Raw genomic sequence first — 25,529 nt, 5'->3', positions numbered from 1 at the left:
ATAAAAAAGTCACGGGTTTGCCACTAGTGGGTAAACTAGCTTAGCCGGTCGTAGGAGACTCGATCACGACCAACTTCTAAACTAATTGAGTTGAGCTTAAACAAACTCAACCTAAGATGAAGCTCATATAACAATACTTAAATAAATACATAGAAACAATGAAGTAGCTAAAAAATAATAAACAAGTTGAGCTCAAACCGAGCTAGAGTTTCAAATATTAATTTTCGAGTAGAATTTAAGCTTTATACATAAAGCTAACAAATAAACATGTATAATAATTAGTGGTGATAATATGGTCATGTGAATCTATACGTTGAAGTTGACCTAATATGGTCCAAAGACTTTGAGACCAGATAGGCAGGCCCATGTGAACTAAGGCCCGTCCAACTTTAATAGCAAATATAAAAGTGTAAAAGATTGCATTTTTAATTTAGCACATAAAACCTTAAATAAACCCCCCCTCACATTTCTATTAAAATTTGGATGCATACAGTGCTTCCATAAAAGCAAATAATTTGACAAACAATATAAATAAGGTTTTTGATTTTATGTCAGAATACAGCAACTGAACCCTAGCTATGAAGATTTCACATATAAACCAGTTCTTTATTTGAATAAGTTCCTGTAACTTTCTGGCCAAAATGCAGTTCTAGAGTTCCGCGACGGATTTTCCAGAAATGTAATCAACCACCCGTGTAACCGCTTTGCCGAGTGCAACCGTCACCGCTGACAAATTCTGCAAAAATTCCTCAGAAGTTGGTCTGTCTCCATCCACGATATCAGTAACCGCTTTCACAAATATTGCTGGCACTTTTAAGAGATCCGTTACATAACCCACAGCAGCTCCCTGAATAAACAACACTTCCAGATTTTAAACAATGGTACTGTCCGCAATACATAACATATGGGAGAGATCCATGCAGAACACTAAATATTGCGAAAAGACGGACAACAAAATCGATCATTCACTTTTTCAACCTTAAAATTTTTTAAATAGAAGAAAATGATAGAAATGCAATGTTTATTTTTCTTTCCTGAAATTAATAAAAAAAATATGAATACATTTTGTTTATGAATATAACCTACAAATGTGTAGGCAAACGATTAAAAATTTAAAAACAGATGAATAAACTAGTCTAGCCTTTTTGAATGTAAACATACACACACATTTTTAGGTAAGTACAACATTTTGATAAGTATGAACCATTGATCAAAATAAATAAACAATTAGGCTTGCTCACTTTGTCCTTGTAAAAATTTAATGTCATATACTGAACCTCACCGTATAGGGTAGGGATATTGTAGAAAGGATGTTAAGTGCGTCAAGGAATCAAGATGTGACACGTGTATTTTAGGGCGAGGGTAGATGCGTCAACAAAATTACAAGTGGTTTAGATGCATTGTTGGTCGAAACTTTTTACAACACGTCTTTTTTTTTTTGAAAAATTACAGCAATGCTATACTCAAATTAAATAGAACAAAATCCTTATTTTCTGTGTAGTTTAAAGGATAATAATAAAAAACATAAAATTAAACTGAGTTTAAAAATATTAGCGGAAGTAGATTCAAACCAAAAAGTCAACAATTGCATATGGCTCCCTTTATGGCCATTCTTAACTTCCTATTAGTTATAAATTTGCCACAGCCTCAATAGTAAGTCTTAACCATTGAAAAACAGTGATCAACGGTCCAGAATTCTTCGGTTCCAATAAATATTTCCTTTGGTATTTGATGTTTAAAAAATTTATCTGTTAATATATATACTATCGCATATTTAACCATTCAAATTGTGCATTGAATTAGATTACAGCAGTAATGATTTCGCGGTAAAGTGTAATAACTAATTAAAATGAATTCTAATTTCTAAAAGCCTTAAAACTAGTTATCCTAAAATGACACAGGTTCAAAAAAGCCATGTGGTCTAACAACATATATCTTTTTGAAAGAATGGCTCTCCTAAATGATCAATTTTTTGTTCCAAATGTGTAATTACTCAAATGACAAAGAAATTGATTTCTAGTGTCAACTTGTTTATATATTTTTTACAAAATTGAGAAAATGAAATTGAATATTACCTCCATGTCTTTGATGACAGCATCATTTGCAAGTATTGAAGCTTCATCCTGTGGAGTCATGTCCAAAGAATCTCCGGTAGACAACTTACCAACCTGAAAATTGGTAAAAAAAAAAGCAAGTTAGAAAAAGTCGAAGTCAAACTTTGTAATGTAAAATTTAACATTAAAGTAACCTTAAACTCAAGTTCTTTCACAAGGTTTGGTGTGGAGCATCCTTGTCTCAAACCAACACCATAAAGATCAAAAACCTTTACCAACAATTAAAGCATACATTATATAAAAAAATTGATAACTTATTAATAGAAAACGATTGTAACAATAATACTATTTTTAGCTTACTGGGATTGGAATCCTTCTATCATGAAAAGCAACTTCACAAGCAAGATACACATCACCAATACAAGCTCCTTTTGCCTGCAAACATCCAAACGATATGAATATACAAAAAGCAGTTTGATTTAAGATCATGTAACACATATAAACCAAAATCATACTTTAAAACCACCAGCAGTGCCTGCATTTATAATGAGGTCTGGTTTCAAAGCCTGAATAGCAGCATATGTTACAAGGGATGCAGAAACAGTGCCAACACTGTCAACTCCTGAAAAACAAATTGTTACAAAACATAAGTATTATATTATCATAAATTGATTTATTATTCATGAATCATGTGGCATAATCAATTGTATGCATTAACATAACCGACACTCACCCAAAACAGCATCTTTCCCGGGCCAGATAATATTCACATTTAAACCTTTGTAAGTGCCATGATAGCGGACCCAAGGTGTTCCCTTTGGGAATCTGCATAATGAAATCGTAAATCAAATTCAATGTAATAAACATAAGAAATATAATGCAAACACAAAGCTATTACCACACGAATCTATAACAATAATACATGGGACAGGGGTTAATTGATATTTGTTATTCTTAACTAACTAGGTATCGCACCTGGCGCGTTGCGCCGGGCTGATGGTGCAGTCAAGAAAAAAATAAATTCGTCAACACCCAAATACAACAAATTAACATATTTAGAAAGAAATAAAAACCGCGTGTTGTGGTGGCACACCGACACAAATTCGGTCGGTATCAGTTTACGACACCGAAACTAAACAAAAAAGTAAATTCAGCAACAAAACTCCCGGTGAAAAAAAACGTGCGCGTTGTGGTTGCGAACCAAGGCGTGTTTTGTCTCTATCGAAGATGATGGCGTTAAAAATAAAAAGAAACGCAAGAAACCAAAAAAAATAATAACAACGATTTGTGACCATGAGCCGATGCGCATTCGGCCAATATCGACGATGTACTAATAATAATAACTATAAAAAACAAAAACAAAAACAAAAAGTAAATTTTTTTTTTTAAAAAAAAGATGGATCACTAAGGTGCCGCCAAGCGGACCAATAAACCACTTTGCTGCACAAACTTATTAATTTTTATCTATAATAATAATAACAATAATTGGGGATAAACTATGTGATTGAACATATGTACAAACAAAATCAGCAATGCAAATTGTAACCTAATGAACCAAAACAAAAAAAAAACACAATTGCAAATGAATTCAGACCTAAATGAAACAAGAAATGAAGTAACATCACCAATTATATTATGTAGATTTTGTCAACATGTTTGGACAAGAAGTAGAATAAAACCCTGAATTGTAAAATTAATTAAAGCACAAGAGGCTAAAAGTGGTGAAACACAAATTATTGCTGCTAACGGCTTCACAACTATTATAAAATAAACCCTAAAACCTAATTAATTACTCACAGAGAATTAGTGTCCTCGGTAAGCTCAAACGCGTTTACAAGAGGCAGTGCTTCCGTCTGCATAGCTAATCAACAAAACACAACTCCATCAAACAAAATAATATTAATATGAATATAGACATACTAATAAACAGCAAAGTAAGAAGTACCGATGATGATAACAATAGTAGAAATTGGACGGTGTTGATCATTTGATGACTCCTGCTTGCTGCTGATGTCATCTCCGGTAGGCGGAGGAGTCATCGTCGGTGTCGGCGGCGGTTACTTTCTCTCTCTAAGAAGTCCGGCGAGAGAGAGAAGTGATTGATCGAATATGAAGGTCGGAGGCAGTAGAAACTGGTCTTTGATTGGCTTTCTTCCTTGTGGGACCCACTTAATAATAATATTGCTTCAAAACATTTTTACCACGTAAGAATAAATTCGGAATAATATCTTATTAGTCTACCATTAAATCATATTTGTCATTCTTAAGTTATTCCTTCCATTCTCTGGAGCTATCAGATTGCTTGGTTTCTAAATTGAGACTTCTCATGCATTTGACCCGAATTCACAGGTATGGATATTACCAAACCCAGATAGTTTTTAAATAGGTTATAACATTTCACATATTTATGTAACTCTATCATAATCAAACAATAATTTTTGCGGGTCATGGGTCTCAACAAACCTAAATAACTCCTAAACGGGTTATAACATGTAATTTATTTGTGAAATAACCCTTTAATCATCAAAGAATAATTTACACTGGTTATGGGTCTTACAAAACCCTAATAGCCCTCAGATGGGTTACAAGATCTCATTTATTAGTAAACACTATCAATAAACCATAATTTAATTTATCTCCTTTACATGTTATTTGTTGCTGGTCTATTATCTTCATCGCCGTTTAAGTTCCGATACTACCCACCATTGTCAACTACATTAACATCCCCTTTTTCATTCGATAAATATTTGTGTTCTTGTTTGTTCATTTAAAAAAATCAACATGCTCGTGTCCGTTTATGTTTGTTCGTTGAAAATCTAAAAAACCTACACATCTCAATTGAAAAATACTCAAACGTTAAAAAATATAATAACAAACTAATATATATGTATTAAATTAAAACTAAACTACGTTAAAAAATAAAATAAATTATCATAAAATAGCAAAACGATTAAAACAAAAACTTGAATAAACCCCCGTAACATGGGAGGATCAAACTAGTAAGGTGATATTTTACGTCTATGAGACAGTGTTATGTAGCCCAACCACACCATTTTTTTGTTTTTAAGAAATCTCACTGTTCAAAGGCTTCCTACACAAAACCCAGTTAAGATTTGATTCGAACTTGAGATCTTACAGCATTTTTTGAGATCTTACAGCATTTTGCTCAAATTTATTCTTCTCCTCCAATACCAGTTAAGCTAAAGGTCGTTAACATGTGGGACCCACGTAATAATAACGCTTCAAAACATGTGCTTTTTAACGTCCCACAAATAAAGCATGTTACCCAAGGTAACCCAGTGACAAAGAATGACCTTATATGCGCATGATCATAGAAAGCGTTGGGTACCTCATGACCCATTATCTCCTGTTCCACGCAGGGTCGGTCATAGTGTATGACAGGGTAGTCGACGGCCGCATGCCCAACACCCCGCTAGGCCCGAATTTTTTTTAAATTATATGTATTTTTATGAAAAAACATGTATAATCAATGTTTCAACACAATTACATAACCACTAGTTTGCTCTAGTGACAAAGGAGTATGACATCTAACCAAAAGGTTATGGTATCTAGTCTTATCTGAGACATTATTAAGCTTATTTATATAAAAAAGTTTTTTACACAACTAAAATCATAATCAAGTAAGCCCATTTAAAATTTAATTATTTAAACCCAACAAAATGTTCTTTTTAATTTAAGCCCATTTTTTTCGTCTTTGACCCAAAAAAATTGTATTCTCGAAGCCGGCCCTGGTCCCACGAAAAATCTATCATCCGAAGACCATACTTGATGAACCTTATTGAGATCAAATTTAAACATAAGACCTAGTAGGCGCTGGCTAAACTATTCACTACTTCGTCTCCGATACTACTTGAAGTAAAAGTCATAGACATGTGGGACTCGCATAATAATGGTTCAAAACATGCGTATTTGACTATTTTCAAATATTCTAGTATATATATTTTTTATTATTACTTATAATAGGCGTTGAAACTTAGTCATAACTTCCCAAATTTGATTATTAGTTGCCACACGAATATCATCGAACACACGTGATTTTCTACCAAAAAGGGAATGTCGCAATCCATAAAGATTTAGCATACACAAACCTTATAACTATTTGAAATCATTAATTTTGACGGTTTTTTAGTTGCACCATGAAGTATGTTTTACTCCAAATAATTTGAAGTTATTTTCGTGATAAATTATGAATATATGTTTAGAACGAATGTGGTTTAGTAACTTGGTTAAATTTTTCAAAAGGTTTGATTTTTATGTTCAGTTATTCATTTGAAGATTTTTATACTATAAGTGTACATTATACTCAATAGACAATGTATATATATATATGTATCCATAGAGAGATTGACATAATACTTGTTACACTCTTATAGTTTGGATGGAAGAAAGACAAACATTCAAACTAGTGCGAAATCAATAAATAGAGATGGAGGCATACTTTTGGTAAAGATGTTATCATACTGAGAGGTTAAAGGAACATGCAAAACTTGAAGCTGATCCATCACCAGTTTTTTCGGAATAAATTGAATATTAATCTAAGTATGTTTGGTACGTCGATGTTGTACCATGTACATGAAAACGGTCATGGCATCGTCACAATAGACAATGGAGGCATGAAAAATAATAAAGATAAAGGAGATGATAGTCAATCAAAGATATGTTCGCAACAACATTAGCAACTCCACGATCTTTAGTTTCAACACTTGAGCGAGAGATGATACTCTAGCGTTTCAATGACCAAGATATTAAGTTGTCATCCAAAAATACACAATACCTAGATGTGGATGGACAAATATCCGAACACCCTCAATCAATATCAGAGCATTCAATGAAACAATATTTAGATGAGACATATAATTGTAGTTTGTGATCTATAGAGTACCTTTAATGCAACATATAATGAGCTTGAGCGCGTTGAGTTGTGGTTCTCATGGATTGTGCATATAGATAAACCTTGACTACATTTGAAATGTAAACGTTAAGTACTATAAAGCATCATCAAGATGGAAAACATATTTAAGCTAGCAAACATGATGACAAAGATATGGGATGACGCTTTAGTCATACTAGTATTTGCTCAAAGATGGTCAATACGTGTTCCGAGACGGTCTAGCATCAGGAACACCGGCCCCCGGGGCGCTATAGACGTTATTGGTGGGGGGGGGTGCACTTCCCATGTAACGTCGGTTTGGGGGGAGGGGAGTGGAATGTGATTGGTTACTTGTTTATTTGTTTTTGATAAATAATAACGAGGTAATGATTTGAAGGGGTTTCATCCACTACACCCATTATAGCCATAAAGCCCTATGGTGACGTGGCGTCACATGACGCATAACGCCCACATAGGGGCTGCATCCACAATACACATGGTCTTATAACTACAGAGTAGGGTAGATTCGACCACGAAGATTATTCTTGATATCTAATTTTTAAACGGCAATACTATGTCATTTTGTCCACTATGGAACTTGAACCATCATTTTTTAAACTTCAATTTAACCTATCTTGATAGTTGATACCAATGGGCTAAAACCCCTTCGGTAAAAATAATTATCTACGGAGTAGTTGATAAGCAAATTGTGTACGTGAAACTAGAGCGCTCCTTAATTCACAAGCATTAATTAGTCCTAAAATTTAATTAATTAGTTATGCAAATTATTTTTCTAGTTAAATCGACATGAAAATTCATTATATGATACCATATTTTATATAAAAAAAACTTGATTTATCTTTGTATATCCATTCTTCGTAAAGGAAAATGAAAACACACGTGAGTTAAACTAGTCATTTAGTAGCCTTGAACACACTTGCTTTCACATCTTCAATGAACAATATGACCACAAATGGTTAGACGTGTTTCAAAACGAAAATTAATATCATAATAAGTGTCATTTGTATATCATGCAATAAAAGACCTAAAAGCACCTTCATTCCAATATACTTCAAGGCATTCTTTGTTTGGCCATCACTTCTATATTAATAGATAATGTTTATATTTGAATTATATTGATAGATATCTTTGTATTTAGAATTGAGATTTATCCCTAACACTTAGGGATTGCTTTGTATTATAAATGTATTGTAACCATAATGGAGAAATCAAGGAAAATTACGTTCTTCATGGTATTAGAGCCATTGAAATAACCCTTGCCTTTTTTTCTTCTCCCTATCTGCATTCCTCTCATCGATCCTCCCTCATGGAATCCAAAATCCATCCGACCGTCACGGTTTCAAACATCAAAAACTTCGTCACAATAACCCTCGACAATGAAAACGCTCAATACAACACATGGTCCGAACTTTTTCGGATTCATTGCACTGCCTATTTGGTTGATGACCATCTTCAACCACGGCCCGCGGCGTCTTCCTCCTTCTTCGGATCCGTAGCCGACAAAGAAAGATCCACAGCCGATAAAGACAAAGAAAAATCCACAGCCGATAAAGACACGGGTTCCGATCAATGGAAACGCTTAGACGCCATTGTTTTACAATGGATTTACGGAACGATTTCAATGGACCTCCTTCAAACAATAATGAAGAAAAATTCTACAGCCTTCGATGCATGGGTCGCGCTAGAGAACCTGTTTCACGACAACAAGAGCTCCCGAGCTCTCCACCTTCAATCGAAACTCACCAATACACGACTCGAATCGTTCAAAGACATGGCATCATACTGCCAGGAAATAAAAGTCCTTGCCGATCAAATTTCAAACGTTGACGTACCACTCTCAAACACTCAATTGGTTCTTAAGGTTCTCGGGGGTTTACCGGAACAATAAGCCACTATCGCTGCCATCATCCGGAACACCGAACCTCTCCCGGATTTTAACACCGTCCGGTCAAAGCTTTGTGGGGAAGAAACTGAACGACAGGCACAGGCGTTGCAATCTTCTCAATCGGCCGGTCAGGCCCTCGCGGCTTCTGGGAAACCGGACCAACAACAGCACCAAGACTCCTCCACCCGTCAGGAACACTTCAACGGCAGCAGCAACGATCGTGGATGGGGTAGGGCCCGCGGCCGGGGACGAGGACGTGGCCGTGGGTATTTTGCTCAGGGACGTGGCCCGTTTCAACAGCTCGGGTACGTTCCATGGGGTCCATTCTTGGGACAGTGGCCAAAAGCTCCGCAACTTCAACCAACTTGGCAACAGTGGGCGGCCACACCACCGTGTCCCTACCCGACTTCAAACAAACCACCCACCTCGAACACGGGTCAGGGAATATTAGGTCCGAGACCGGCTCAGGCATATCCCATGGGATACACACCGACCGACATAGACCAAGCTCTACATACTATGTCGCTTTACCCCCCCCCCCCCCGGAGCAACCTTGGTATATGGACACCGGTGCCTCTAATCACATGACGAACAATACAAGTAATTTCTCGTCTTTTTCTAATACGGGTATTTTACGAAACATCATAGTTGGTGACGGTAATTCCATTCCAGTAACTGGCCATGGCAACCAATCCCTACAACCAACCTACCCACCGCTTAAATTAAACAATGTTTTACTTGCACCTCATATTATTAAAAACTTGTTGTCGGTCCGTCGCCTTACAACCGACAACCAAGTTTCGATTAAATTTGACCCTTATGGTTTTCTTGTGAAGGATCTCAAGACCAAGGCACGTATTCTACGCAGCAATAGCACCGGGGACCTCTATCCTCTCACACCGCAGATCCTATCCAAGATTCAATCACCATCTTCGTTTACTGCCATCTCCCAAGACGTATGGCACCAAAGACTGGGTCACCCGGGTCCCGATTTAATAAAGTCACTTAGGAATTCAAATTTTATTCAATGTAATAAGACTAGTTCTAAACTTTGTCAATCTTGCGTTTTTGGTAAAAGTATTAGACTACCATTTGTTAAATCTATTACTTCCACTTTCAATCAATTTGATTTATTGCATAGTGACTTGTGGACCTCACCAGTTATTAGTACCGGTGGGCATCGATATTACATTCTGTTTGTCGATGACTTCACCAATTTTTTATAGACCTACCCACTTTGCCACAAATCCCAAGTGGTTCCCATCTTTAAACAATTTTACAACCTAATCGAAACCCAATTCAAATGTAAAATTAAACAATTTCAATGTGACAACGGGAAGGAATACTCTAATAATTCCTTTCAAACATTTTCTCACCAAAACGGAATGACGCTTCGATTCTCTTGCCCTTATACCTCTTCCCAAAATGGTAAAGCGGAACGCAAAATCTGCGCTATCAATAACATCATCCGTACCCTCCTAGCTCAATCTAACCTACCCAACACCTTTTGGCATCACGCGCTAGAGGTCGCCACATACCTAATAAATATTCTCCCTTCCAAGCTACTTAAAAATAACACACCAACCCAAATCCTATATCGTCGATCACCATCCTACGAACACCTTCGCCTGTTCGGGTGTCTATGCTACCCGTTAATCCCTCACACCACCATCCACAAACTACAACATCGATCAAAACCTTGCGTTTTCCTTGGTTACCCCACCCAACATCGCGGGTACAAATGCCTAGACTTATCCACTAATAAAATAATTATATGTCGTCACGTACAATTTGATGAAACTGTTTTCCCCTTCAAAAACGTTACCCATCCCTCTCTTCAATCTTACAAATTTATGACCGATAACATACACCCGACCCATTGGGAACATGTTGATCACAATCCATTATCACAACCCTCATCTCAACCTAACCCTCTCTCACCCACTGCCCATACAGAACCCGTGACCCACCATCCTTCACCCCAACCTACTCACCCCATCACTCAAACATACTCTCGCCGCCCCAAACAACCCTCCATCCCTAAGGCCCAACAACAACCACCAACTCAGACCCCTGTTATACCACCACAGCCTCAACAGACACATTCGGCTCTTGCGTACCGTACCATTTGAACGCGATCGATGGACGGTATTCTAAAACCACGACAACCATTCAATCTCAACACTACCTCCCCCGTACCTCTACCTTGCAATCCTAAACTTGCCTTGTCCACACCGGAATGGCGCCAAGCAATGAATGTTGAATTTGATGCCCTTATTAAAAATAAGACGTGGGAATTAGTCCCGCGCCAACCGGATATGAACATAATACAGAGCATGTGGCTTTTTCGCCATAAATTCAAATCTGATGGTTCACTAGAACGTTACAAAGCACGGTTGGTCTGTGATGGTCGAAACCAACAGTTGGGCGTTGATTGTGGCGAGACGTTTAGTCTGGTTGTTAAACCGGCCACCATCTGCATGGTTTTGTCGTTGGCACTAACGGCGTCCTGGTCAATCCATCAACTTGATGTGACCAACGCCTTCCTACATGGCACATTAAATGAAACAGTATACATGCATCAACCGATGGGTTTCCGGCATCGTGATTATCCGGATCACGTTTGCCGACTCAAAAAGTCGTTGTACGGTCTTAAACAGGCACCCCGAGCATGGTACCAACGGTTTACGGACTTCGTTTCTACCATGGGGTTTATGCAAAGTCGTTGCGATAATTCCCTGTTTGTCTATCATTAGGGTGCGGATACGTCATATCTACTTATTTATGTTGATGATATTATACTCACCACTTCATCTGATGCCCTCCGTATCAACTTTATGGCTAAGCTATCTGCCGAGTTTGCCATGAAAGACCTCGGGCCACTAAGCTACTTCTTAGGAATTTCGGTTAAACGGTCCGAAAATAAATTGTTTTTATCGCAACAAACATATGTGGGGGATATATTAGAGCGTGCGGGCATGAGTTCGTGCAAATCGGTTCCGACACCGGTCGATACAAAACCAAAGCTTAGCAACAACGACGGTGTCGATTTTCAGGATCCAACTCTTTATCGCAGTCTCGCCGGGGCTCTGCAGTACCTCACTTTCACGAGGCCAGACATCTCGTATGCAGTTCAGAAACAGTGTATTCACATGCATGCTCCTAAACAATCGCACTGGAATGCTCTTCTTCGAGTACTCCGGTACTTACGGGGTACCCAAACCTACGGATTAACTCTTGGTCCGTCTAATGCCCCTTCGTTACGCGCTTACACGGATGCGGACTGGGCAGGTTGCCCTGACACTCGTCGGTCGACCTCAGGTTATTGTGTTTACTTTGGGGACAATCTGCTATCCTGGTCATCGAAACGGCAGTCAACGGTTTCTCGTTCGAGTGCGGAAGCTGAATATAGGGGCGTTGCAAATGTTGTGGCGGAGATATGTTGGCTACGCAATTTATTACTGGAATTGCACCGTCCCCTTTCTGTTTCCACTTTGGTGTATTGTGACAACATCAGCGCTATTTACTTGTCGGGTAATCGGGTTCAACACCAACGAACAAAGCATATTGAACTGGACATCCATTTTATTCGCGAACAAGTTCGTCGAGGTAAGGTTCGCATTGTGCACATCCCGACACGTTTTCAGATAGCATATATCTTCACGAAGGGTCGTCCAAAGTTATTGTTCGACAATTTCCGATCCAGTCTCAGTATTCAGCCACCTCCCGCTTCGACTGCGGGGGTGTAATAGATAATGTTTATATTTGAATTATATTGATAGATTTCTTTGTATTTAGAATTGAGATTTATCCCTAACACTTAGGGATTGCTTTGTATTATAAATATATATAAATATATTGTAACCATAATGGAGAAATCAAGGAAAATTACGTTCTTCATATATGATTAACTTAAGCTTTCTTATGCTATCATACTTGTTTTTTTGGTTGCAAAATAAACAACACTTTGCTTAAACACGTGCGGTTTTTGTGGAGCAAAAATCATGTGCAATAACAATACTCTTTTGAAATTTATACATTCGTAAATTGTCAAAATGGTTCGTTATTACATATCGTCAATCACTATTTTCTGGGCATTCCAAGTGGAACATTGGTTAGTTTGTAACAAAAAAACGGAATATAAAGATGGTATTAGAATCTTAGTAGTTTGAAGTTGATATAGATTATGATTATGAAGAGGATTAGATTATGGAGCGGTCTACGTGTAGATGCACCATTTGGAAGCATCGGGTAAGTTTCCGGAGATGGCATAACACAGTTTTCACCAGCGAAATAAATGGTTCTTGGCAAAGCCCAACCATTGTGTAATGTGAATGTTTTGCGGTCCTTGGCTAGAAGTATCTCTGTTGATACCGAGCCCACTCCATCCATGTCCGCATTCAAGAGCTCGGTGTTGAAGTAATCTAAGCCCCAAAAGAGGGCCACATCATCTACAAAAAGTTCACGTTGGTGAAACATGAGAAACACTTTCAAAAAAAGATGTTTATAGCATTTACCTGAGATCCCATCGGTATGGAGCAAAGTAGTGTTGAAACTATAAGTTGTTGCGGGCTGACTGAATCCAGGATGGTTAACTACAAGGTTCCAGTTACTGTAGTTTCTATTGTAGTTAAGATTTGTAACCGTTAGCTTCACCCTCCAATGATCAATATAGTTGGTTTTAACATGCCAATGGACTCGAAGGGGACACATGTGATCAGTGCATCGCACCGTGTCCAAAGCATTGATGAATTCTGAACCGCTTGTACCACTTTTCATCAAATCAAATATTAGATACAAGTAGCTAGATATATTTTCTAAAGAGCATATATAATAACTATATATCAAGCCTACCTGATGCAGGATAATGTTTTCTTGTCTGCTGGTCTGCACCCACAGCTGCATTGAGGACATGTTGTAATATGTGGACTATAAATGTGGACATTGACACACAACATACTGGTGTTTTGTTTGCCAAATAACTAGAATATGTGCAGGTCGATTTCCATGTTCCTGAAAACCATCGTCAATACTCGTTTCGTGTTAGAAACAACTTTAATGTATCTGCGTCTAATTTTAAAAATTGGTATCAAACCAAAGTATGTACCAAATTAACTAACACAACTACTTGCATGATGTGATCAAACAAGAGAAGGAAATTTTGATCTTTTGGTTTATCGGTTTCGAGATTTGGATTGTCTTTTTTATCTAAAATGAATAAGTAAAAAACCTTAACAAAAAGTACCGGTCTGACGGGGTTAAAATGGTTGAGTCTTCTCATATGTTCCGGCATTTCAAATGACGGAACCACTATGATTTAGACCTAAAATGTTTATTTATTGTTATATGTTAACTTTTTAGTAGTTCACAATGGTTCCGGAATTTGAAATGGTGGAACATAGGAGAATCATCCAACTGATCATCAGACGCTTATACAAACATTTTAGGTTCCGCCATTTCAAATGGAGGATCATCTAGAAACAAAAAAACTTTCATTGCTCTCCTAGAAACCTGAAGAAACACTAAGTTACCCCGGCAGATTACGGATAATCCTAGGGTTAAGTAGATGTTTCCCACGAGGGTTAGGTCCGGCAAAGATGGTTATTCTTCTGATGACCTGCAAAACAGACAGCGTGAGCTCGTCACTGAGAAGGGGGGGTACCTCCTTGTGACCACCCTCCGGCGTGAGAATCAGACTAGATTGCTCTGAATATAAGTGTATATTAAAAGAAATAGCTAGAGCAGGTAAGATATGTGATAATGATGGTATAAGATGTGATAGTATAAGATAAGATATGATACCGTTCCAAGGTGTTGGAGTATTTATAGCCGAAGGTAGGTTTCCAAGCAGGTACAGCCAGCTGTATAATATTCCTTTTCTACCAACTGTGGGCTACGCACGTGCCATGCTGGTGGTTGGTGGGTAGGCAGCGGCTGATAGTGACATGGCCGGCTGTGTACTATTTCTTTTCCACCAACTGCAGGCTATGTACGTGCCACGACAAGGGTTGGTGAGTAGGCAGCGGCTGATAGTGACATTTTGTACTAGAGCGTGCTCCTCGTCGTACTGTTGTTAGTGAGCTGTCACCCTGTGATTGGTTCATGGGCTGCTTTGGTCAGATCTTGTCTATTTTGTCCATACCTTGGCAGGTATAGTACAAAAGATCCTCCAGAAGCGTACGGACTGGCTCATTTGGGCGGGAGTATTCCCGCCTTGCTCATTCCTTCTTCAGGTGACATTACTGAATTATTGAGAGTTAGTGCCTTGCGCGTGTAGCCTTGCTATTAGTGCGGGTAGCCTTCCCTGATGGCTTGTATCCGCAGCTGCGGGAACAGGCGGGGTACTTCACCATTGGGAGGCTTTTCCTGCGGGAACAGCTGGCGTACTGCGCGTAAGGTCTTCATCTCTCTGAGCATGGTGGGTCCTGCGGAACCAGTTGGTCTTTGCGCAGACGTCCCTCTTCAAGATGAGTCTTGCGGGTCCAACTGGGCCCTGCTGGGACCTACCTCTTCAAGTCCCCCCAGTCCAATGTTCTTCTCATGAATTGTTAATAAGTGAGGTGAACTTTTGGACTTAAGCAAAGGGTTTTGAAAAGGGTTTTTAGTTTTAAGGTTTTCCGTGGGGATTCTTCCCGCGGTTTTCCTAATGTCACGTGCAGAAATTCCCGACTTTTCTGCTTGATCTTTGGGTATGATGCGGGTAGGTGTGTAACCTCCTCGCAAGTCAGGAGCGTTGAGTTTCACTTGTGTAGATTCTCCACGAGGTTTTGGTAGTTTTAGACATAGTGATCAATTATGTTTAACAACCAATTCCATCTTGGAGTTTCAAACAATCTAGTTCTCAACGTTCCCGCTATGCGGGGATGTTATTTTCCTTTCCAAAAGCATGGCCCAGAAGATCCTTCTTGGTTTTAATTCCCTGCAAGTGCTAAGTATGTGAAGGGTTTCGCCTTGACACTGTACCTGCACTCGTCTTATAGTTACTTGACTTCCAAGGTATTTCTTGGCTTCAGTTCCCTGCAGGTGCTAAGTATGTGAAGGGTTTCGCCTTGACACTGTACCCGCACTTGTCTTACGGTTTCTTGGTTACCAAGGTAAGGGGGTATATTCCCTCTTATTTTTGAATCTTTGTTTCACGCATATTTTAGTTTAACTTAGCAATTTCTTGAGTAGTTTGGATAAGTTAACCTTTCAACGTGGCAGATGATAGGTTAAAGTTTTGCTCTCTTTCGTGATTGTGCGGGTAAGACCATCACTTTCACTTGGCTAAACTTTACCTATATCTAACATTCGTGAAGGTTTTCCTCATCTTTTCCTTAGAAATTTTCTAAGTGTTTTAAATAATTAACCTTTCGACGCGCGGTTGTCAATAGGTTGATGTTCAGTTTCCTCTATCATGATTGTGCGGGTAGGACCGTCACTTTCATTTAGTGGGATGACCAAACTTTACCTATAACTGACCTGCGTGAAGGTTTTCTTCATCTTTTCCTTAGAAATTTTTGTCGTTTCTTGTGTTTATGCGGGTTTTGCCGCCTTCCACACGCAACGACTTACTTCTTTCCGTATTTATGCGGTGAGTACTGGCATCAGTCTGGAAAGTTCATAAGTATAAATGTAAGACCATCAGCGTCAATGTGATTTGGAGAATCATTTCCATTAGAAGTGACTCTAGGCCTTTTCTTTACAAGTTTGGAATTGATCTACATGCAGCCTGTGTAATTGAGATCCCTTCCATGTTCTTGGGATGGGGGTGTCATCGAGCCTTTCGAGCCGATATGCACCTGGTTCGGAATCTCGTTGTTTACGCAGTATGTAGTCTCCAACATTGAAGCTGCAGTTTCATCCGTGTTTTCCCCAACTGGGGTTCTACACGCATTAGCCTGCTTAGCGTCCATTACGCCATGAGGTGAGTGAGTTTCCCATTTCTGACGAATGCTTCGACGACGTCCTTCAAGGCTACGCATTCCTCCGTGGTGTGGCCTTTTGTCCTTTGGAAGTTGTTAGTGCATGTTTTGTAACAGATGATCTTTCGTGTTTGTTAGAATTGAGAGCAACGGTCAAAGGGGAGACTGTTGGTGCATTCTGTGACCGTCGCTATGCAATTCTGACCAGCGGATCGTCACAGGCGAAGTTAGCACAACTTCGCCTAGGCGAAGTTATAACAACTTCGCCAACGGCGAAGTTGTAACAACTTCTGCCTTAGGCGAAGTTATCACAACTTCGCCCTAGGCGAAGTTATGAACAACTTCGCCTACTGAAGCCCAAGCCCGTGAAGATTGTCTATATATACATGTGTCGTGTTAGGTTATGCAGAGTGAATCCAGTAATTCAGAGAGTGTGTGTTACAGTTTGAGTGTCAAGAGAGAGCAAGAGAGTGAGAGTCGTGTGAGACGACCCGAGGTAGAGCTCACCTCGGGTCAGTCGTGTTTCTGTTTATGTTACGGTATGTAACGTGTTTTATTATTATATGAATCTGCAGATTTGATTATCCATTCTTGTATTTGTTTGTGTATTTGATCGTGTACGTGTTTGTGTTCTTCGTCTATACACCATATACGAGTCTAGGAGGATTCCGCACTCCTAGACCTCGTGCGGATCTCGTATCGATCAGCACCGGGACTAACAAGTGGTATCAGAGCCTTAGGCTCTTATGCTATGGTTCGAGATCTGCGTTTTGGTGTTTCTGGCACGTTTCTGTGCGTTTCTGGCCGAACAGCGCCGCAGGCGAAGTTATGAACAGGCGAAGTTATGAACAGGCGAAGTTATGGCTTGGCGAAGTTATGAACAGGCGAAGTTATGGCTAGGCGAAGTTATGGCCAGGCGAAGTTATGAACAGGCGAAGTTATGGCCAGGCGAAGTTATGGCCAGGTGAAGTTAAAAAAAAAAAAAAAAAAAAAAAAAAAAAAAAAAAAAAATTATTGTTTGGAGTTTTCGTCTGTATGGCCGGGTGTACACGATTATTGTGAGACCAAAGATGTTGTTCCGTCAACGAGTGATCTTGTTATCTCTTGGTCTTACGTGTGAACAAATACGTGTCAACTCTGGATTTGGAGTTGAGGTTGTGAATGGGATATTGTTTGAAACTGGATATTGACACATATTCGGGTGTTTGTGGGCAATGAAATTGTTGTTGTTCGTGGTTGACCAACCGAAGAAAGTCAAATTGAACTGAAGGTTTTCGTCATTACTGGATTGCGGTCAGAGCATATTATTTATGTTATTTTCAAGGCGTTCGAGAATTGGATCCTGAAACGTGATGCTTATTTATACGAGTGAAGATTCTGGAACAAGTTGGATTTAACCGGGAATTAAAGTGTCTATGTTCTTGATTGTTATCCCTGGTGATTGAAGATGCTTCGGATTAATTAATGGTCATGTGTTAGATTCTGTCAAGGTGGTTTTGTGATGAAATTGATCACCTGATGTTGAGTAGTTGAAGATTAAACCTTATCGTATGCCGACGAGTTGGTGAAGTTGTGGAGGAAGCCCAACTTCATGTGTTGGTGAAGTCAGATGGACTCACGTGATTGGTTGAGATGATCTATTGGCACGAGGATGCATGCATTTCAAAGACCTCAATCTTTATAGTCGGAGAAGCTTACACTGAAGGGGAGATCTGATATGGAAGACGCTGGGTGATTGGTAGATTTGTGAAGCTACAGGACAGATTCAGACACGGCTGGTTGATGAACAAAACAGAAGATCATCAGTTAAGAGGGAGTCTGTTAGTGCATGTTTTGTAACAGATGATCTTTCGTGTTTGTTAGAATTGAGAGCAACGGTCAAAGGGGAGACTGTTGGTGCATTCTGTGACCGTCGCTATGCAATTCTGACCAGCGGATCGTCACAGGCGAAGTTAGCACAACTTCGCCTAGGCGAAGTTATAACAACTTCGCCAACGGCGAAGTTGTAACAACTTCTGCCTTAGGCGAAGTTATCACAACTTCGCCCTAGGCGAAGTTATGAACAACTTCGCCTACTGAAGCCCAAGCCCGTGAAGATTGTCTATATATACATGTGTCGTGTTAGGTTATGCAGAGTGAATCCAGTAATTCAGAGAGTGTGTGTTACAGTTTGAGTGTCAAGAGAGAGCAAGAGAGTGAGAGTCGTGTGAGACGACCCGAGGTAGAGCTCACCTCGGGTCAGTCGTGTTTCTGTTTATGTTACGGTATGTAACGTGTTTTATTATTATATGAATCTGCAGATTTGATTATCCATTCTTGTATTTGTTTGTGTATTTGATCGTGTACGTGTTTGTGTTCTTCGTCTATACACCATATACGAGTCTAGGAGGATTCCGCACTCCTAGACCTCGTGCGGATCTCGTATCGATCAGCACCGGGACTAACAGAAGTCACAGGATTTGCTTTGATCAGCGTTTGGACGCTGTCGGATTATTGGAGCCTCTGGCCATGGGAGCCTCTCGGTGGCAAATATCTCGGTGACGCTTTTGGTGAGTGGCGTCCATCTGGAGTTCCGGTTCGACGACTGCATGTTATCCTTTCCGCCTAACCGAGGGTGCGAGCCGGATGAGGTGCCAAAGTTTACCCTTGACTGCCAAATACCAAGCTTCCTCTTTTTGTTTTGTCGGGCGGTAAGGACGTTGTTTTCTCTTGTTTTTTGAGTGTAGAGGTTTGTACTCTGGGGAAGATCTCTACCCAATTGCTTTTCCGTTTCCGCGAAGCGTTTAGCTGCTGTCATGATGGCATCCCACGTGGATGGCATGCCATCTTTACCCGTTAAGGTGCGGATGAGCTCTGGGTCTTCCGCGCCCTGGATGAAAGCAGCGCGGACAAGATCTTCGCTAATAGTGCCCAGACTTAGCTTCTTTGAATTGAAGCGCGTGATGAAGTCTAGTAAAGACTCATCTTCCTCTCGGATGCAGTTGAGGATCGTCCATTGCTCTTCGGTATACTTTCTTTGTTGACTGAAGTGTTGGCTGAACTTTTGCTGAAAGTCTGCCCAATCGTAGATGTGGTGGACCGGTAGACGGTCGAACCACGCTCTGGCTGCCCCAACAAGCGTCATTTGGAACATGTAACACCACGTGGGTTCCGTCCAATTGCTGACGGTTGCCCCCGCTATGAATCTGTTCAAATGATCGTCTGGGTCAGATATACCATCATATGTGCCTATGTTGGACATTTGTTTGGCACTTTTCGGGGCAATTGCTTCCGCAATGTCCCTTGCAAATTTGGACGTTCCCGCATTTGCAACAGTTGGTCTGAAGGTTTTAGAGAAGTCACGTGGGTTTCCACCCGCGTTTTATGGTTTAAAGGTTTCTCCAAAATTTCTTCTCGGTTGGAGGTCCGTTTCCTTGCGCTTCCCTTTCGCCTTATGACGAGGGTTTGCGTCACTGTCGGACTCCTCCCAATCATCGTCCAAGTACTCGCACTCATTGCTCATGTTGAGCTGTTGTCGAGTGCTTCCGAATTCGTCAGCCTGTTGGAGTGAACGTAAGCGTTCATCCAACTCAGCTTGGAATTCCTTCTGACGTGCTTCCGTCCACGCTTTAACTTGATCAAGTGTTTGGCGGGGGAGCCTCGTCTGTTGTCTCTCTAACTGGGTATCGGTAAATCCCAGTGAAGGATTGTTTACTGCACTTGCCCCAGCTTGGGTAACCGGGGTAGTGTTCGTAAAAATTGTGTACTCGCCGGTGTTCCCCACAGTAGCTGGGGTTGTGGTTACCGGGGTTTCTTGGTCACTCGCTGGCCTTGGCACCGGAGTAACCTTAACCATCTTTCCAGAGGTTTTGAAAAAACTGAGAAAATAAGTTCTAGCTTTTATGCACGGATGGCGCCAATGAAGAAACACTAAGTTACCCTGGCAGATTACGGATAATCCTAGGGTTAAGTAGTTGTTTCCCACGAGGGTTAGGTCCGGCAAAGATGGTTATTCTTCTGATGACCTGCAAAACAGACACCGTGAGCTCGTCACTGAGAAGGAGGGGTACCTCCTTGTGACCACCCTCCGGCGTGAGAATCAGACTAGATTGCTCTGAATATAAGTGTATATTAAGAGAAATAGCTAGAGCAGGTAAGATATGTGATAATGATGGTATAAGATGTGATAGTATAAGATAAGATATGATACCGTTCCAAGGTGTTGGAGTATTTATAGCCGAAGGTAGGTTTCCAAGCAGGTACAGCCAGCTGTATAATATTCCTTTTCTACCAACTGTGGGCTACGCACGTGCCATGCTGGTGGTTGGTGGGTAGGCAGCGGCTGATAGTGACATGGCCGGCTGTGTACTATTCCTTTTCCACCAACTGCAGGCTATGTACGTGCCACGACAAGGGTTGGTGAGTAGGCAGCGGCTGATAGTGACATTTTGTACTAGAGCGTGCTCCTCGTCGTACTGTTGTTAGTGAGCTGTCACCCTGTGATTGGTTCATGGGCTGCTTTGGTCAGATCTTGTCTATTTTGTCCATACCTTGGCAGGTATAGTACAAAAGATCCTCCAGAAGCGTACGGACTGGCTCATTTGGGCGGGAGTATTCCCGCCTTGCTCATTCCTTCTTCAGGTGACATTACTGAATTATTGAGAGTTAGTGCCTTGCGCGTGTAGCCTTGCTATTAGTGCGGGTAGCCTTCCCTGATGGCTTGTATCCGCAGCTGCGGGAACAGGCGGGGTACTTCACCATTGGGAGGCTTTTCCTGCGGGAACAGCTGGCGTACTGCGCGTAAGGTCTTCATCTCTCTGAGCATGGTGGGTCCTGCGGAACCAGTTGGTCTTTGCGCAGACGTCCCTCTTCAAGATGAGTCTTGCGGGTCCAACTGGGCCTTGCTGGGACCTACCTCTTCAAGTCCCCCCAGTCCAATGTTCTTCTCATGAATTGTTAATAAGTGAGGTGAACTTTTGGACTTAAGCAAAGGGTTTTGAAAAGGGTTTTTAGTTTTAAGGTTTTCCGTGGGGATTCTTCCCGCGGTTTTCCTAATGTCACGTGCAGAAATTCCCGACTTTTCTGCTTGATCTTTGGGTATGATGCGGATAGGTGTGTAACCTCCTCGCAAGTCAGGAGCGTTGAGTTTCACTTGTGTAGATTCTCCACGAGGTTTTGGTAGTTTTAGACATAGTGATCAATTATGTTTAACAACCAATTCCATCTTGGAGTTTCAAACAATCTAGTTCTCATCGTTCCCGCTATGCGGGGATGTTATTTCCCTTTCCAAAAGCATGGCCCAGAAGATCCTTCTTGGTTTTAATTCCCTGCAAGTGCTAAGTATGTGAAGGGTTTCGCCTTGACACTGTACCTGCACTCGTCTTATAGTTACTTGACTTCCAAGGTATTTCTTGGCTTCAGTTCCCTGCAGGTGCTAAGTATGTGAAGGGTTTCGCCTTGACACTGTACCCGCACTTGTCTTACGGTTTCTTGGTTACCAAGGTAAGGGGGTATATTCCCTCTTATTTTTGAATCTTTGTTTCACGCATATTTTAGTTTAACTTAGCAATTTCTTGAGTAGTTTGGATAAGTTAACCTTTCAACGTGGCAGATGATAGGTTAAAGTTTTGCTCTCTTTCGTGATTGTGCGGGTAAGACCATCACTTTCACTTGGCTAAACTTTACCTATATCTAACATTCGTGAAGGTTTTCCTCATCTTTTCCTTAGAAATTTTCTAAGTGTTTTAAATAATTAACCTTTCGACGCGCGGTTGTCAATAGGTTGATGTTCAGTTTCCTCTATCATGATTGTGCGGGTAGGACCGTCACTTTCATTTAGTGGGATGACCAAACTTTACCTATAACTGACCTGCGTGAAGGTTTTCTTCATCTTTTCCTTAGAAATTTTTGTCGTTTCTTGTGTTTATGCGGGTTTTGCCGCCTTCCACACGCAACGACTTACTTCTTTCCGTATTTATGCGGTGAGTACTGGCATCAGTCTGGAAAGTTCATAAGTATAAATGTAAGACCATCAGCGTCAATGTGATTTGGAGAATCATTTCCATTAGAAGTGACTCTAGGCCTTTTCTTTACAAGTTTGGAATTGATCTACATGCAGCCTGTGTAATTGAGATCCCTTCCATGTTCTTGGGATGGGGGTGTCATCGAGCCTTTCGAGCCGATATGCACCTGGTTCGGAATCTCGTTGTTTACGCAGTATGTAGTCTCCAACATTGAAGCTGCAGTTTCATCCGTGTTTTCCCCAACTGGGGTTCTACACGCATTAGCCTGCTTAGCGTCCATTACGCCATGAGGTGAGTGAGTTTCCCATTTCTGACGAATGCTTCGACGACGTCCTTCAAGGCTACGCATTCCTCCGTGGTGTGGCCTTTTGTCCTTTGGAAGTCACAGGATTTGCTTTGATCAGCGTTTGGACGCTGTCGGATTATTGGAGCCTCTGGCCATGGGAGCCTCTCGGTGGCAAATATCTCGGTGACGCTTTTGGTGAGTGGCGTCCATCTGGAGTTCCGGTTCGACGACTGCATGTTATCCTTTCCGCCTAACCGAGGGTGCGAGCCGGATGAGGTGCCAAAGTTTACCCTTGACTGCCAAATACCAAGCTTCCTCTTTTTGTTTTGTCGGGCGGTAAGGACGTTGTTTTCTCTTGTTTTTTGAGTGTAGAGGTTTGTACTCTGGGGAAGATCTCTACCCAATTGCTTTTCCGTTTCCGCGAAGCGTTTAGCTGCTGTCATGATGGCATCCCACGTGGATGGCATGCCATCTTTACCCGTTAAGGTGCGGATGAGCTCTGGGTCTTCCGCGCCCTGGATGAAAGCAGCGCGGACAAGATCTTCGCTAATAGTGCCCAGACTTAGCTTCTTTGAATTGAAGCGCGTGATGAAGTCTAGTAAAGACTCATCTTCCTCTCGGATGCAGTTGAGGATCGTCCATTGCTCTTCGGTATACTTTCTTTGTTGACTGAAGTGTTGGCTGAACTTTTGCTGAAAGTCTGCCCAATCGTAGATGTGGTGGACCGGTAGACGGTCGAACCACGCTCTGGCTGCCCCAACAAGCGTCATTTGGAACATGTAACACCACGTGGGTTCCGTCCAATTGCTGACGGTTGCCCCCGCTATGAATCTGTTCAAATGATCGTCTGGGTCAGATATACCATCATATGTGCCTATGATGGACATTTGTTTGGCACTTTTCGGAGCAATTGCTTCCGCAATGTCCCTTGCAAATTTGGACGTTCCCGCATTTGCAACAGTTGGTCTGAAGGTTTTAGAGAAGTCACGTGGGTTTCCACCCGCGTTTTTTGGTTTAAAGGTTTCTCCAAAATTTCTTCTCTGTTGGAAGTCCGTTTCCTTGCGCTTCCCTTTCGCCTTATGACGAGGGTTTGCGTCACTGTCGGACTCCTCCCAATCATCGTCCAAGTACTCGCACTCATTGCTCATGTTGAGCTGTTGTCGAGTGCTTCCGAATTCGTCAGCCTGTTGGAGTGAACGTAAGCGTTCATCCAACTCAGCTTGGAATTCCTTCTGACGTGCTTCCGCCCACGCTTTAACTTGATCAAGTGTTTGGCGGGGGAGCCTCGTCTGTTGTCTCTCTAACTGGGTATCGGTAAATCCCAGTGAAGGATTGTTTACTGCACTTGCCCCAGCTTGGGTAACCGGGGTAGTGTTCGTAAAAATTGTGTACTCGCCGGTGTTCCCCCCAGTAGCTGGGGTTGTGGTTACCGGGGTTTCTTGGTCACTCGCTGGCCTTGGCACCGGAGTAACCTTAACCATCTTTCCAGAGGTTTTGAAAAAACTGAGAAAATAAGTTCTAGCTTTTATGCACGGATGGCGCCAATGAAGAAACACTAAGTTACCCTGGCAGATTACGGATAATCCTAGGGTTAAGTAGTTGTTTCCCACGAGGGTTAGGTCCGGCAAAGATGGTTATTCTTCTGATGACCTGCAAAACAGACACCGTGAGCTCGTCACTGAGAAGGGTGGGTACCTCCTTGTGACCACCCTCCGGCGTGAGAATCAGACTAGATTGCTCTGAATATAAGTGTATATTAAGAGAAATAGCTAGAGCAGGTAAGATATGTGATAATGATGGTATAAGATGTGATAGTATAAGATAAGATATGATACCGTTCCAAGGTGTTGGAGTATTTATAGCCGAAGGTAGGTTTCCAAGCAGGTACAGCCAGCTGTATAATATTCCTTTTCTACCAACTGTGGGCTACGCACGTGCCATGCTGGTGGTTGGTGGGTAGGCAGCGGCTGATAGTGACATGGCCGGCTGTGTACTATTCGTTTTCCACCAACTGCAGGCTATGTACGTGCCACGACAAGGGTTGGTGAGTAGGCAGCGGCTGATAGTGACATTTTGTACTAGAGCGTGCTCCTCGTCGTACTGTTGTTAGTGAGCTGTCACCCTGTGATTGGTTCATGGGCTGCTTTGGTCAGATCTTGTCTATTTTGTCCATACCTTGGCAGGTATAGTACAAAAGATCCTCCAGAAGCGTACGGACTGGCTCATTTGGGCGGGAGTATTCCCGCCTTGCTCATTCCTTCTTCAGGTGACATTACTGAATTATTGAGAGTTAGTGCCTTGCGCGTGTAGCCTTGCTATTAGTGCGGGTAGCCTTCCCTGATGGCTTGTATCCGCAGCTGCGGGAACAGGCGGGGTACTTCACCATTGGGAGGCTTTTCCTGCGGGAACAGCTGGCGTACTGCGCGTAAGGTCTTCATCTCTCTGAGCATGGTGGGTCCTGCGGAACCAGTTGGTCTTTGCGCAGA

At 41.3% G+C, this 25,529-nt stretch overlaps 3 protein-coding genes across 3 annotated transcripts; 1 reads left to right on the top strand and 2 right to left on the bottom strand.

The window, feature by feature from the left end:
* Window positions 1-445: 445 nt before the first annotated feature.
* Window positions 446-4,148, bottom strand: LOC143634102 (5'-methylthioadenosine/S-adenosylhomocysteine nucleosidase-like). Its single transcript, XM_077102272.1, has 8 exons — window positions 4,000-4,148; window positions 3,852-3,915; window positions 2,788-2,879; window positions 2,570-2,676; window positions 2,415-2,489; window positions 2,249-2,323; window positions 2,076-2,168; window positions 446-847 (listed from the first exon to the last, which is right to left on the bottom strand). Exons 1-8 carry the CDS (start codon window positions 4,091-4,093, stop codon window positions 650-652), a joined length of 798 nt encoding a protein of 265 aa, XP_076958387.1. The 5' UTR covers window positions 4,094-4,148; the 3' UTR covers window positions 446-649.
* Window positions 4,149-8,272: 4,124 nt separating this feature from the next.
* LOC143632929 (uncharacterized) lies at window positions 8,273-8,854 on the top strand. Its single transcript, XM_077101339.1, has one exon. The coding sequence runs from the start codon at window positions 8,273-8,275 to the stop codon at window positions 8,852-8,854; it is 582 nt and encodes a 193-aa protein (XP_076957454.1).
* Window positions 8,855-12,888: 4,034 nt separating this feature from the next.
* Window positions 12,889-13,988, bottom strand: LOC143631427 (COBRA-like protein 2). The gene is made up of 3 exons (XM_077100203.1): window positions 13,706-13,988; window positions 13,369-13,622; window positions 12,889-13,302 (listed from the first exon to the last, which is right to left on the bottom strand). The coding sequence occupies exons 1-3, from the start codon at window positions 13,807-13,809 to the stop codon at window positions 13,004-13,006; spliced, it is 657 nt and encodes a 218-aa protein (XP_076956318.1). The 5' UTR covers window positions 13,810-13,988; the 3' UTR covers window positions 12,889-13,003.
* Window positions 13,989-25,529: the final 11,541 nt, after the last annotated feature.

This window comes from Bidens hawaiensis, unplaced genomic scaffold (genome assembly GCF_021521415.1).
Source record: "Bidens hawaiensis isolate Kalapana, Puna unplaced genomic scaffold, B.hawaiensis_p1.1 tig00000512_1, whole genome shotgun sequence".
Classification (NCBI taxonomy): domain Eukaryota; kingdom Viridiplantae; phylum Streptophyta; class Magnoliopsida; order Asterales; family Asteraceae; genus Bidens; species Bidens hawaiensis.
The sequence above is the reverse complement of the archived record's forward strand: the minus strand, read 5'-3'. Positions and strand labels throughout refer to the sequence as shown.

Excerpts from the sequence above, each read along its gene's own strand:
- LOC143632929 (XM_077101339.1), top strand. The coding sequence starts at position 8,273 with ATGGAATCCAAAATCCATCCGACCGTCACGGTTTCAAACATCAAAAAC.
- LOC143631427 (XM_077100203.1), bottom strand. The coding sequence starts at position 13,809 with ATGTTGTGTGTCAATGTCCACATTTATAGTCCACATATTACAACATGT. Across the intron at positions 13,623-13,705 it reads AAAACATTATCCTGCATCAG|TGGTACAAGCGGTTCAGAAT; the intron begins GTAGGCTTGATA and ends TTTGATGAAAAG. Across the intron at positions 13,303-13,368 it reads CCATACCGATGGGATCTCAG|ATGATGTGGCCCTCTTTTGG; the intron begins GTAAATGCTATA and ends AACTTTTTGTAG.
- LOC143634102 (XM_077102272.1), bottom strand. The coding sequence starts at position 4,093 with ATGACTCCTCCGCCTACCGGAGATGACATCAGCAGCAAGCAGGAGTCA. Across the intron at positions 2,677-2,787 it reads CGGGAAAGATGCTGTTTTGG|GAGTTGACAGTGTTGGCACT; the intron begins GTGAGTGTCGGT and ends TTTGTTTTTCAG. Across the intron at positions 2,324-2,414 it reads ATAGAAGGATTCCAATCCCA|GTTTTTGATCTTTATGGTGT; the intron begins GTAAGCTAAAAA and ends TTGTTGGTAAAG.